This window comes from Mus caroli, unplaced genomic scaffold (assembly GCF_978045245.1).
Source record: "Mus caroli unplaced genomic scaffold, Mus_caroli_1 scaffold_12, whole genome shotgun sequence".
Classification (NCBI taxonomy): Eukaryota; Metazoa; Chordata; class Mammalia; order Rodentia; family Muridae; genus Mus; species Mus caroli.
In genome coordinates, this window is record NW_028227267.1 from 74,179,774 (window position 1) to 74,195,024 (window position 15,251).

The 15,251-nt window shown below is 40.6% G+C and overlaps 1 protein-coding gene and 1 non-coding gene across 2 annotated transcripts in view; one reads left to right on the forward strand and one right to left on the reverse strand.

Annotated features, from left to right (window-relative positions):
* The window catches only part of Epsti1 (epithelial stromal interaction 1), a 105,230-nt gene extending 95,489 nt beyond the window's left edge, over positions 1–9,741 (forward strand). The window contains exon 12 of the mRNA XM_085828793.1: positions 8,757–9,741. Coding sequence (XP_085684919.1) covers positions 8,757–8,765 — 9 coding nt within the window. The 3' untranslated portion in view covers positions 8,766–9,741. The remainder of the gene's footprint in view (positions 1–8,756) is intronic.
* Positions 7,919–8,025, reverse strand: LOC115029358 (U6 spliceosomal RNA). Its single transcript, XR_003834910.1, has one exon. It is a non-coding gene; the product is annotated as a U6 spliceosomal RNA (small nuclear RNA).
* Positions 9,742–15,251: the final 5,510 nt, after the last annotated feature.

Consider the following 15,251-nt stretch of genomic DNA (forward strand, 5'->3'; position numbering starts at 1 on the left):
TTTCTTTCCATTATCCTTTTCCTTTCCCAGATCTCTCTGTTCCACAGGGAAGACATATTCCTGCCTTTATTTCATTCCTACCTTGGTGGCCTTGATCTGTCTGAAGAAATTAAGTACGAGGAAAAGGTTTATTCAACTTACACTTCCACATTGCTGTTCATCACCAAAGGAAGTCAGGACTGGAACTCACACAGGATAGGAACTTGGAGGCAGAAGCTGGTGCAGAGGTTATGGAGGGGTGCTGCTTACTGGCTTGCTTGCCTACCCTGGTTTGCTCAGCTTGCTTTCTTATAGAACCTGGGACTACCAGCACAGGGATGCTACTACCTACAAAGGGCTGGGCCCTCCCTCCTTATTCACTAATTGAATGCCTTACAGCTGGATCTCATGGAGGCATTTCCTCAAGGGAGGCATCTTTCTCTGTGATAACTCCAGCTTGTGTCAAGTTGACACACAAAACTAGCCAGTACAACAGCTTCCCTTTAACTATCAGACGTCCAATCATTCCCAATACCTCCCCTGCAACCCTCCTCAGCCCAGCTTCTCCCATTGTGTTTCCAAATCACAGTCATTACCTGCATTGTTTTCTTCTGTTTACAATTGCTTGTCTGGAACCTGTTCTCAGTAGGGGAGCAATAGAAGTTCTCTCTTGTCAATCTTCTCTTTAAAACCCTCCAAGGGCTCATAGAATTCCCACTTGGAGTAAGAAATAAGACCCTCTGCATGGTCTCACAGGGTGCTACACAGGTGGACCCTGTTTCACCTCCTGGCTTTTTCCTGCCATGGCTCTCGCTATCTGCCTCAGCATCCGAGTGGCTGCTTCAGCTTAGGGCCTTTATACATCTTCTCCCTTTATACACTTCTTTCAAGCAGCTGGGTCATTTATTTTCCTCCAAGAGCTTTCCTGAATTTCAGCATCTTAATAGGATTGATTACTTTGGCTGTTTTTGTTTAGCCCCTCCCATAGCCCACTTTGTTTTCCCACCACACTCTCCCTGTTCTACTAAGCTTTTCTCACACATCTATGTATACATTTGGCTGACTGCTTTCAACCCTTCTGGGCACAGAATGAGTCTCTTGAATTGCTTTGTTTGCTGCTAAATCCCAAACAAGAAACCATGTCTAGAACCTCCTGCACACACAAGAGAGCAAGTCTAGTTGCGATTTTACATTATGAGCACAACAAAAGATTTAGGCGAACACTTTGATATAGAAAAATGAATAGGCATTGAATTTAAAATAGCTGTGTAGGAAGCATTTGCCAAAATAAGAATGAGACTTGGAATAATGAGCAGAACTAAGACACAATTAAAGACAGCCAAGGGGCTGGAGAGGGCACAGTTAAGACTGCTTGCTGCATGATCATGAGGGCCAGTTCCCAGTACCCATAAAGAACAAAGCAAACAAACAAACAAACAACAACAACAAAATTAGGCTTTCCCAAAGTATGCAAAGCATAGATGACTGTGGAGTGCTCATCTCAAAATGGGACATCTATGTGTAAAGGTCAGGGATGGACAAACTGTAATAGCAGAGGGCCAGAAAGACTGCTATGAAACAGTTTCTTCTGGACATGATAGGGATGTTACATCCAGAAATTCCCAACATTGTGATTACCTGCACAAGACCTGCATGAGACCACGTCAGCCAACATTCCAGCACAGGAAGGTGAAGGGCACGCTCAGTGCTAACCCTAGTTGAAGAGCTACAGAGATGTTGGCTTCTGAGGAACAGAAGGTCAGTTTTCCTCCAAGGCAAGCCTCGTAGGTCATCCAAAGTACCTACAGGCAATAGTAATTGAACTCCATAGGGTGTGTGTGTGTGTGTGTGTGTGTGTGTGTGTGTGTGTATGTGTGTAGCCATAATTATAGAGCAGTAAGACATGAATTTGAGAATGGCTATGTTGGCAGACATGGGGAAGATTTGGAGAGGGAATTGTACATCTGATGAAAATACATTATAGTCATACACACGATTCTCAAAAAGATACAAAAGTACTTCATTCATAAGCATATGCTTTTCAAAAACTCATAAAAATTTTATAGACCTTTCAAAATATAACTTCCTTAGGTTGTATCTATCCCAGAATTACAAAGTTGATGTTCCAGCTTGTTCTTCTGTTGTTGTGATAAATGCCATGACCAAAAACAACTTGGAAAGGAAATGGTTTATTTCATTTGTAGGTTACAGTCTATCATGGAGGAATTTAAGGCAGGAAACCAAGGCAGGAACCAAAGCAGAAGTCATATCTTGCTTCCCCTGATTTTCTTTTCTTAGACAGTCTAGGCCCACCTCCTTAGAGATGGTATTACCCACAGTGGACTGAACCCCCTGACACCAATTAGTAATCAAGAAAATGTCCCACAGACATGCCCACTGAGATGAGACAATTTTCATGTGAACCTCCTTCTTCCTAAGCATGTCAAGATAACAACTGACTCTCTGACATCTGGCTTATCACAAAGCAAGCTATAAGAAAAAAAAAATCTACCAAAGTAATATATCCATAAATTCTGTATGATCATTTCAACAAATAGAGAAAAAGCATTTCATAAACTCAGGTGCCCATTTGCTGTCAAAACTTTTTATCAAAGAGGGGAAGTTTCTTATTTAATAATAAGGTCAAAACTGCAAAATAAAAATTCACCAAAATCTCTCCACTAAATTATATATAAGTATTGAAAAGGAAAACAAATCTATAAATTGCACAATATATGATGATGACCATCTACATAATCCCAAAGAATGTGTGTTCATATTAGAATAAATAAGAGCTTACCAATGTTGACTTATATAGAATCAATATATAAAAGCTAAATTCATTTATATAGATTTAGGGGAAAAAAAACCCAAAATATCCAATTAAAAACTGTGAGAACTTTTCAGAGAATTGTAAAAGATTTCAGAAAGTGCCTAGGGAATGAAGGGAATCAATAACTGGTGAGTTATAGCTTGTTAATGGATAGGGGTGAGTTCCCCATCCATGGATCAAGTAATTGTGACCGAAGCAAAGAGCCAAGGAGAGCTGAAGATAAAGGCATTTGCCAAGAACTTAATTTAGGATGGCTCGCAGTTGGCATCAGCAGGCCAAGCATTTGTGGCATTTTGATGTAAGACAGAGAAGTGGTGAGTACATCTCGGGAAGGAATGGACTCTATGGCAGATGCTTCTGGGACCACTGAGTACCTGTCTGGAGCTAGACACCTTCCTGACACCGTGTATGAAAATCAGCTCCAGGAGATTCAAGCTTGTAAAGAGAGAAAAAAAAACTTTTTAAATTTCAGAAGAAAATTAAAGATGTTATTTATAAAATTTAGCTAGGGAAGGATTTTTAGTATGATTTTTAATATGACTCAAAATATAAACCAAAAAGGAAAAACAACCATAGCGACATTAAAATGGAAAATATCTGTTTCTCAAAGAATCCCAATCCAGAGTCAGAAGAGAGTGCCAGGAACTCTCTTGGAAATACAAAGGGACTAAGATTAGCAAGCATATAGGGTATGTTACAAATGGGCATTTATCTGGACATGAATGGATGGCAACTGAGCTTCCTAAGGAATGTGAGAGGAGAGCTATACTCCAGTAATGGGGCTGGGAGGAAACCTAGGGAACAACAGGAAGCCAAAGAAAGAGAAAAAAAAAACAAAAAAAAAACAAAGAAGGCTGAAAAATAGTAAATTTGATAAAATCTGTAGAAAGAATAGTTCCTTGAAATGTCATGTAGGTTCTTGGGCAGGAGAGTCCTAATAAGTGTATGTTAGAATAATAGGATTAATCTTTATTTCTTAAACACTTTTTTATTTTAAATAGTTTGATAATGATATATATATATATATATATATATATTAAACTCCAGATTTTATTCCCCTCCCGGTTCACCCTCCAACTGTTCCATATCCTTCCTGCCCTCCTGATTACCTAACCATCAAGAGACTGATTCATATATTTTTTTTTATTTTTATTCCATATTTTCCTCAATTACATTTCCAATACTATCCCAAAAGTCCCCCATAGCGCCCCCCACTTCCCTACCCACCCATTCCCATTCTTTTGGCCCTGGCATTCCCCTATATTGGGGCATATAAAGTTTGCAAGTCCAATGGGCCTCTCTTTCCATTGATGGCCGACTAGGCCATCTTTCGATACATATGCAGCTAGAGACAAGAGCTCCAGGGCTCTGGTTAGTACATCATGTTGTTCCAACAATAGGGTTGCAGATCCCTTTAGCTCCTTGGGTACTTTCTCTAGCTTCTCCATTGGGAGCCCTGTGATACATCCAATAGCTGACTGTGAACATCCACTCCTGTGTTTGCTAGGCCCCGGCATAGTCTCACAAGAGACAGCTATATTTGGGTCCTTTCAGCAGAATCTTGCTAGTGTATGCAATGGTGTCAGCGTTTAGAAGCTGATTATGGGACGGATCCCTGGATACAGCAGTCTCTAAATGGTCCATCCTTTCATCACAGCTACGAACTTTGTCTCTGTAACTCCTTCACTGGTTGTTTTGTTCCCAATTCTAAGAAGGTGCACAGTGTCCACACTTTGGTCTTCATTCTTCTTGAGTTTCATGCGTTTATCAAATTGTATCTTATATCTTGGGTATCCTAAGTTTTGGGCTAATATCCACTTATCAATGAATACATATTGTGTGAGTTCTTTTGTGATTGTGTTACTTCACTCAAGATGATGCCCTCCAGGTCCATCCATTTGGCTAGGAATTTCATAAATTCATTCTTTTTAATAGCTGAGTAGTACTCCATTGTGTAAATGTACCATAATTTCTGTATCCATTCCTCTGTTGAGGGACATCTGGGTTCTTTCCAGCTTCTGGCTATTATAAATAGGGCTGCTATGAACATAGTGGAGCATGTGTCCTTTTTCCCGGTTGGGACATCTTCTGGATATATGCCCAGGAGAGGTATTGCTGGATCCTCCGGTAGTACTATGTCCAATTTTCTGAGGAACCGCCAGACTGATTTCCAGAGTGGTTGTACAAGCTTGCAATCCCACCAACAATGGAGGAGTGTTCCTCTTTCTCCACATCCTCGCCAGCATCTGCTGTCACCTGAATTTTTGATCTTAGCCATTCTGACTGGTGTGAGGTGGAATCTCAGGGTTGTTTTGATTTGCATTTCCCTGATGATTAAGGATGTTGAACATTTTTTCAGGTGCTTCTCTGCCATTCGGTATTCCTCAGGTGAGAATTCTTTGTTCAGTTCTGAGCCCCATTTTTTAATGGGGTTATTTGACTTTCTGGAGTCCACCTTCTTGAGTTCTTTATATATATTGGATATTAGTCCCTTATCTGATTTAGGATAGGTGAAGATCCTTTCCCAATCTGTTGGTGGTTTTTTTGTCTTATTGATGGTGTCTTTAGCCTTGCAGAAGCTTTGTAGTTTCATGAGGTCCCACTTGTCAATTCTCGATCTTACAGCACAAGCCATTACTGTTCTATTCAGGAATTTTTCCCCTGTGCCCATATCTTCAAGGCTTTTCCCCACTTTCTCCTCTATAAGTTTCAGTGTCTCTGGTTTTATGTAAAGTTCCTTGATCCACTTAGACTTGACCTGAGTACAAGGAGATAGGAATGGATCGATTCGCATTCTTCTACATGTTAACAACCAGTTGTGCCAGCACCATTTGTTGAAAATGCTGTCTTTCTTCCACTGGATGTTTTTAGCTCCCTTGTCGAAGATCAAGTGACCATAGGTGTGTGGGTTCATTTCTGGGTCTTCAATTCTATTCCATTGGTCTATTTGTCTGTCACTATACCAGTACCATGCAGTTTTTATCACAATTGCTCTGTAGTAGAGCTTTAGGTCCGGCATGGTGATTCCACCAGAGGTTCTTTTATCCTTGAGAAGAGTTTTTGCTATCCTAGGTTTTTTGTTATTCCAGATGAATTTGCAAATTGCACTTTCTAATTCGTTGAAGAATTGATTTGGAATTTTGATGGGGATTGCATTGAATCTGTAGATTGCTTTTGGCAAGATAGCCATTTTTACAATGTTGATCCTGCCAATCCATGAGCATGGGAGATCTTTCCATCTTCTGAGATCTTCTATAATTTCTTTCTTCAGAGACTTGAAGTTTTTATTATACAGATCTTTCACTTCCTTAGTTAGAGTTACGCCAAGATATTTTATATTATTTGTGACTATTGAGAAGGGTGTTGTTTCCCTAATTTCTTTCTCAGCCTGTTTATTCTTTGTGTAGAGAAAGGCCATTGATTTGTTTGAGTTAATTTTATATCCAGCTACTTCACCGAAGCTGTTTATCAGGCTTAGGAGTTCTCTGGTGGAATTTTTAGGGTCACTTATATATACTATCATATCATCTGCAAAAAGTGATATTTTGACTTCATCTTTTCCAATTTGTATCCCTTTGATCTCCTTTTGTTGTCGAATTGCTCTGGCTAGGACTTCAAGTACAATGTTGAATAGGTATGGAGAAAGTGGACAGCCTTGTCTAGTCCCTGATTTTAGAGGGATTGCTTCAAGCTTCTGACCATTTACTTTGATGTTGGCTACTGGTTTGCTGTAGATTGCTTTTATCATGTTTAGGTATGGGCCTTGAATTCCTGATCTTTCCAAGACTTTTATCATGAATGGGTGTTGGATCTTGTCAAATGCTTTTTCCGCATCTAAGGAGATGACCATGTGGTTTTTGTCTTTGAGTTTGTTTATATACTGGATTACGTTGATGGATTTCCGTATATTGAACCATCCCTGCATCCCTGGGATGAAACCTACTTGGTCAGGATGGATGATTGTTTTGATGTGTTCTTGGATTCGGTTAGCAAGAACTTTATTGAGGATTTTTGCATCAATATTCATAAGGGATATTGGTCTGAAGTTTTCTATCTTTGTTGGGTCTTTTTGTGGTTTAGGTATCAGAGTAATTGTGGCTTCATAGAATGAGTTGGGTGGAGTACCTTCTGTTTCTATTTTGTGGTATAGTTTGTGAAGAACTGGGATTAGATCTTCTTTGAAGGTCTGATAGAACTCTGCACTAAACCCATCTGGTCCTGGGCTTTTTTTAGTTGGGAGACTATTAATGACTGCTTCTATTTCTTTGGGGGATATAGGGCTGTTTAGATCATTAACCTGATCTTGATTCAACTTTGGTACCTGGTATCTGTCTAGGAACTTCTCCATTTCATCCAGGTTCTCCAGTTTTGTTGAGTATAGCCTTTGGTAGAAGGATCTGATGGTGTTTTGGATGTCTTCAGGATCTGTTGTTATGTCTCCTTTTTCATTTCTGATTTTGTTAATTAGGATGTTTTCCCTGTGCCCTCTAGTGAGTCTGGCTAAGGGTTTATCTATCTTGTTGATTTTCTCAAAGAACCAGCTCCTTGATTGGTTGATTCTTTGAATAGTTTTTCTTGTTTCCACTTGGTTGATTTTACCCCTGAGTTTGATTATTTCCTGCCGTCTACTCCTCTTGGGTGAATTTGCTTCCTTTTGTTCTAGTGCTTTTAGGTGTGTTGTCAAGCTGCTAATGTGTGCTCTCTCTAGTTTCCTTTTGTAGGCACTCAGAGCTATGAGTTTTCCTCTTAGAAATGCTTTCATTGCGTCCCATAAGTTTGGGTATGTTGTGGCTTCATTTTCATTGAACTCTAAAAAGTCCTTAATTTCTTTCTTTATTCCTTCCTTGACCAAGGTATCATTGAGAAGAGTGTTGTTCAGTTTCCACGTGAAGGTTGGCTTTCTATTATTAATGTTGTTATTGAAGATCAGCCTTAGGCCATGGTGATCTGATAGGATGCATGGGACAATTTCAATATTTTTATATCTGTTGAGGCCTGCTTTGTGACCAATTATGTGGTCAATTTTGGAGAAGGTACCATGAGGTGCTGAGAAGAAGGTATATCCTTTTGTTTTAGGATAGAATGTTCTGTAGATATCTGCCAGATAAAAATATGGAACGCTTCACGAATTTGCGTGTCATCCTTGCGCAGGGGCCATGCTAATCTTCTCTGTATCGTTCCAATTTTAGTATATGTGCTGCCGAAGCGAGCACGATTCATATATTTTTAAAACACATTTTTATTTTGTAAAATTCCATATAAGTTTTCATGGTACTGAGTGTTGAACATGTTGGAAGTCACTGTAAATTATATTTTCAGTTACAATAGCAGTCAAGACTCTATGGATGCTAACATTATCTCTAAATGCTTTGTCTTCAAGGACAGTTAAGGACTTGACATGACCTCTTGAATTTCCTAGAGAGCTAACAAACCGACAGTTGTTTGTATCTTAAGTGCCGTGTGTTCCAACACTATGCAAGGCTGATCCTTTGAATTACAGCAGAGATAGCAGCTCATCTGTCCATCTATCAACCCCAAGAACCCCTTAGAAGTCATCTTCCTGGTAAATAATCCAGCGTGACTCCACTTAATACATTTCCATTCCAGTTCCTCTGCCTCACATTCTGTCCTTGCTGTGCTTGTGGAGGTGCCAACATTTATGAACTCTCATATTCATGACCCATGTTGGCCTGAGTCTAAGAGCACCGCCACTAAGATGTCATTGGATAAGACATTACATTCTCAGCGAAGACCATGCAGCGAATTAAATGTACTATGACTTAAAAGTTAAGCTCATCTCACTGGGACCCCAGCCACTCAAAAACAAAAAAGGTTACTTTACCCTGCCACACTGAGACAGTCTGCAGGAATTTCATTTTGGATTGTACATGCTCTGGGTTTAGTTTTGCTGTTTGTGCTAATTTATGTTTTCTTTTTATTTCAGGGTATATGAGAAATCGTCACTTCTATCTGGCCTTCATCAGCTGACCTTTGAAAACCCTCATGAGATGTGTTTCCTTAATGCGGTTCTATTTGGCATCTGTCTTAATTCCTTAATTTCAACTGCCCACCCACTCAACCAAGCTGTTGTGGGTGACCAGTTTCTCTCCGTCATTAGTGATGTGTAGACTCTCAGAGACTGATCACTGACTCCTGTTTAACCTCTACTGCCAGAAAAATGTTACCTTATCTTTTCCCAGTTTGCCTTGCCTTTTATTAAATGAGTAAGTAGAGAAATATTAGTAAAATGGTAAAAGGGAATCACGTGACACTCAGGGTACGAAGAGCTTGGATGCTGTAGATTTATGTCTCTCTAATTGACTTTTTTTTTCTGTACTGATTCTTACAGCAGGTTTAGGGATACTTTGGGGTCTTCTTAAATTCCTACTTTTTAAAATCTAGAATACAAATATGACCAAAAGAAGATCTCTTATACTTTCATAGACACATGTATAAATAAATTCTGAACTACTTCTATATAAATGGGTCATTTTTAACATCCTGTTTTTATTAATAAATTGGGACTTTCCTGTGGGGAGCATGTGTGGCAGCAGTCCCAAAGGCACCAGGGACTGCAGCTAAGTCGTATGACTTGCACCTGACTTCCTCATATAAACCACAAACATCGTGAGAGCTGCGCAGGTGTACCAGGTTACTGGCGAAGCCATTTTGGTGGAGATAATGCCCCTGCTGCCCTGATTAGCTGAAGCTGCGTACCTGGTGAGGCGATGTGGCCTGCTGTGCGTGGATGAGAACTGATAGTATATAAGAGTGAGAGGCCCAGGGCTCGTTGTCTTTCGCCTACACAGTCAATGCGCAGCCCAATAAACGTGTGCAGAAGGATCCTATTGTGGTGTCTTTCTTGCTGGCGAGTCAGGCGTCCCACACTTTCCCATAATACATCCCAACCCCTCTTACTTCCCAGTCCTTGCAGGTCTGCCCCACTATCCTTGTGGCCTTCCCTCAAAAAATAAAAAAATAAAACAAAGTTCAACTTGTGTTGTCTATATAGTTACTCGAGCATGGTCAAACTCCTGGCGACCAGCCCCTTAAGGAAAAGTGAGTCCTTTCCCATTCTCTCCCCACCAGTAGCCTTCTATCTTGGAGAGTTACACCTCAACATCCTTATCACAAGTTTTAAGAGTTCTCTTTGACGCCTTCCTGTCTAGGTTGTGTATATATTTGGAGGAAGAGGTTATCACAGAGCCTTCTATGTCTCTCCTTCTCAACTGTGAGTCTGTAGCCATCAATACAACGGCAGGAGCATGGACCATGGACCTCCACAAGGTCTCTGGCATCAATACATCAGCATGGTCTCTGGTAGCAATACAGACCGCAGACACCAGCCTGGTTCCTGGTGGCAGCCTGGCCCATGGACATTAACATGGCTACAAGCAGCAGCACAGACCACTGACATTTGCATGGCTGTCATTGGTAGTAGGAGTACCCTGGACCCTGATGGCTTTAAGTGGCAATATAGGTCATGAACATCAACATGGTAGCAGCTCAGGCCTCAGCCATCAGCGTGGTTCAGCCTCTCTCCATGGCATAAGCACCATTTCATTCCTCCATCCTTCCTACCCCTCCATCACAAATTCATTCATCCCAGTGGCATTGGATAGTGCAGCAGGGAATGTAGCTTTTTTTTTTCTTACACAGCTCTACATCTCTACATGCACATACGCATTGCCATGAGTCATTGGTCTGGCTCAAGGATTCTGGTGTCTGAAGCACCATAAATACCACTCCATTGCTGAGACTTTTTTGTTCTCGGCCATGTTTCAGGTTTTCATCTGTAGTTATGATGATGATATGCTCCTGGCTCTGGCTCTGCAGCACCAGCTCCTCTTCGTGGTCCAGCTGCTTGTAGATGGAGTATGTATTGGGATGACTGCCTGGAGGTGCTGAGACTGAGTGAGCCTAAGTGGTGGCCGAGTTGGTCAGGCTGCCCCAGCCAGTGGGCTCTTCCAGGCAGAATGGTCTATTATTTTTATTTTTAATGAAAAGCTCTCAAAGAGTCTGATTGTAGAGCTCATTTTTACAGCCTATAGATCAAATATAATGAGCAGTCACAACGAGGTCGTCCTTCGGTCTTTACACATTTATTAGTATTGCTCCCTGATCTACAAAATGGAAAAAGTTGTTTATTGGGAAGCCAGTGCTTTTTATAAGAATTAACTAGACACAACTGTAGCCCCCTATCTGACTTGTACATATGAGGGAAACTTATCTTTTTTGTATTCTGTGTAACTTATTTTAATAGGCTTTCCTGTTCAGTCTCTGTGACCTTGAACAAGTTCATCCCTAGAATAAAAGAATATCGATCTCTATACAGTGTAGTTCAGTCCCACAACCACCTCTCCATCCTCCATGGTACATTGCATCTAGTCTTTCATAGAACAAAGCTTGGAGGAGTGATTCTATCTGTTTGTCTATAAGCAGACAAATATAATAGGCAGGTGATAGATTATAGATAGATAGATAGACAGACAGATAGATGTTAGGCAGATAAATAGGTGATAGAGTTTCTGGGTTGCTAAGCAACCAATAACACTTCATAGCAAGAGATCATCTGTTTTCCCAAATGCTCTATTAAGATTAATTTTTAAAGTCTCTATATTCAGGGAACATTGGGATTTGAAACCTTGGGCCATGACACATAACTAGGGCAATGGTGGCATGCAGAAAGCTCCATATTGGCTGGGGTGAAGGTGACAAAGAACAGATGGTGATCTGGCAATTTCTCTAGAATAAAAAAGACAAATGCAGATACTCCTCCCCAACCCTGTTCTCTGCTAACAGAAGCTGTGAGTGCATGGATATGGATAGGAAATGTTTGGTCCATTTGAAACTCTTGTTGTTGCCTTATATGAAAAAAACTGAATCCTTCAGCCTGTGTTGGAAATACTGCCAAACCAATTGATAATGTGCTGTGGCAGCAGACATTTTACTGCTGTGGCAAGCAGCCACTTCAGCTACACCTGCCAGACTGGCTCCCTAGCAGACGTGTTTTGGTGTGTGTATTCAGGAATGGTATTCCCCACGGTGGTGGTAGTTACTGTGGACCCAGGGGTAGGGGAAACGATGCTGTCTTATTTTGAAAGTTCTTGGGGAAGTTGGCCTGAATTTCCTTCTTATTTTCCATACTCCCCAACAGATTTTGTTCACCTGTCTGGTTCTACTTTTTTTTTTTAAGTACAAGTATGGAAAATTACAACCTCACAGCTGAAATTCTGAATATGTATGGTTGCAAGCATCTTTCTTAAAGAACTTTTTGAGATATGTAGATGGCAAATACCAGGAAAGGAACACAAACTACTGCCTGAGATAGTCTACCATCATGCCATATGTATTTAACCAGCCTTGTTGAGCCAATTGGAATACATTTTGATATGAAGGTAACTCTGCATAGGAAATCTTCAAGTCCTGTATGTCTATGCTTTGAGGGTAACTTTTTTTTTAATGGGAAAGAAGCAAATTATTGTAAAATAATTTCACGTGTTATAGAAATAAATATTGGCCAGTACAGATGAGCAATTAACAAATGGTTGGTACTTTGGGTTTCATTGCTAAGTGGTTGTAATTAGACTTCGTTACATATCCTTCTGCATTCTTTCATTTATCCAGGCATGGATGTATATCAAAGGCTACTGTGCAGATGGTTGATTGGCTGGGACTAAGCACCTAGAGTTTGAACTAGTGGTACAAGGATGCGAGGTAAGGTGACAATCCATTCAAGCTGCTTTAAGGAGCTTGCTTAGCCTGGCTTGCCTATGAACAGCATATGTATTCCTTATATTACTGGAGGCTAAAACTCTAAGACTACAGAATTCACAGACTCTGCATCTGGGGAGACAACACTTTCTGGCTGATGGCCTTACTGTCATGTTTTCATGTAGAAGAGGCAACAGGTCTATCATAAGCCTTTTCAGTAGGACAAGGATCCCATTCATATGGAGTCTACCCTGGGACCTGATCATCTCCTAGAGCCTCGATTTCTTGATGCTTTTACTGTATGGATGGGGATTTGAACATATACATTTGGTGGAGCAGTATGCCAATTCCTTGTATCAGTACTGTGATAAATGACTGGCAAAAGAAGTTCAGTGAAGAGAGGGAGGTAAGGATGGAGGGAGGGAGGGAAGGAGGGAAAGAGAGAAAGAGGGAGGAAGGGTTGATTTTGACTTTTGGTTGGAGAATGCATTCGTTATGGTGAGAGGGCATGATGGTAAGAGTTTGGGGCATCTGGCCATAGTGTATGTAAAGTCAGGAAGTAGGTGGAGATGAACACGATTGCTCAGCTCATGTCCTTAGATGCAGTCTGGGACTGTAATCCAGGAAGTGGTGCCACCCATGTTTAGTGTGTGTCTTCCCACTAGCTAAACCTTTCTGGAAACATCATCATGGACACACAGAGGTGACTCTACACAACAAGGTAACTCTAACTGCTGTCACACTGACAGTTGAAATTAGCCATCCTTTGGGGGAATAAGCATTAAGGTTGTAGCATAGGAGTCTTGATGTACATGATAAAACATTCTTCCAAAAGGCTCTGCCAGAGCACAGCAGCACTCCGGTACATCTACCTTCTCAAGTACAGTTAGTGTCTTCTAAATCTTTGCCTGTAAGATGAGTTAAAACTATCAACAAAAGGTTAACCTGTTCTTCCCACATGCTTACTGCTAGTAGCTTCAGCTTTCTGAAGAGAAGAATTGGGTGTGTGTATACACATTTGATTTGCCAAAGATCTTTTGTGGTAAAGCAGGGTTTCACAAATATTCTTCTCATTTTTATGGGGATTTTAGCACTAAAATTAATGGTGTCAGAAATCTATCTCTATTTCAATATACTACTCTTTTTTTCTTTTATTTCTTCTTGGTATTCATTTGATTGGTTTAAAAAATGTACCAGTCAACACTTGGCCTGGTGGCCCTCAAACAAAGCAAAAGATGCCACCATCTGTCTTGTAAATCTAGTTATGAGTGACACAGGGTAAATCATCTCATTCCTGATCTAACACAGCATTCTGTGCTTATTATTTATTAACTTTTGCATTCTTATACCAGAGACACATTTGTTATGGTCTTCACATTCCCTGTTTAGTGCTGCCTATTGAACCAAGGCCTTGGGTATTCTTGGCACGTGCTCTAAGCACTGTGCTATGCTTCTATCTCTTGGTTTCTTGAGGCATGGCGCTGGGTAGTTGAGGCTGGCCCTGCTATGTAGTCGAGGTTGCCCTTGAGTCCATGATTCAGCTGCGGCTTCCTCCATTCAATCCAGGAATTGCAGGCACACAGAAAATTTTCCTTTGAAATGATTTTGTTTTACAAAACACTAGGTGAAGCCTACAAGTTGGTTGTCTTTCAAAAAGTATCAGTGGGAAATTATATTGTCATTATAGTAAGTACAGATATACCTCCCTCCAATAAAATACTTGACAGGTACAAATATGAGAAATTCAGGTTGAAAGTCAAAATTTTATGATAATCCATGATAAAATAAATAATTGAGTTCAGGAGGCAGGTAACCACAGACACCACGTCTACACTTGACTGTAAATTGCAGGCATTAAACAGATGGGTAGTGATTAGATAGACCTATTTAATCCCAAGAAAAGGTGCCCATGGGAACCTGGCTGCCAGGATCAGCACTGTGTTAGTAGATGGAAGAAGATAGAAAGAAGGCTGTAGACTCCTTGTCTCTAACTGGGACTAAGCACATAGGAACCAGCTTTGCCCTGATGTGCATAGAGTAATCTTGGGTGCTATGTAGTACACATGAGGTGAAAAAATTACCTATAAGTAACTATTAGGAGTGCAGAGAATAACTGTACTTCAGGCCAGTTTTTTATTAGATATTTTCTTCATTTACATTTCTAATGCTATCCCCAAAGTCCCTTATACCCTTCCCCCACCTTGCTCTCCTACCCACCCACTCTCTGTACTGGTTTCCCCTGTACTGAGGCATATAAAGTTTGCAAGACCAAGGGGCCTCTCTTCCCAATGATGACCAACTAGGTCATCTTCTGCTACATATGCAGCTAAAGACACAGGCTCTGGGGGTACTGGTTAGTTCATATTGTTGTTCTACCTATAGGGTTGCAGCCATTTTATTTTTAAGGAACATGATCTGTTTAGGAATGCTTTTCTTTTTTAAATATACTGTTGTTCTACAGTGGTTTTTAAAAGCATCATAGAGGCTTGTGGAGGGGGCTTGTTTTGTTTTTCTTTTTTCTGTTCACAGACTTACAGTCTCAGATGTAAGTTGTTGTTGTTTTTCTTTAAGGCAAATGGAGAGACACTTTCATTACATTTATCGTCATGATTTTGTGCCATCTGCTGGGACAGAAGATGCAGGAAGACCTGCACTGCAGCACAGACAGCGGCCAGTCAGCTAATTTGTCACAGCCCCTTGGCTTTGCTGGCTGCTCAGATGCTTG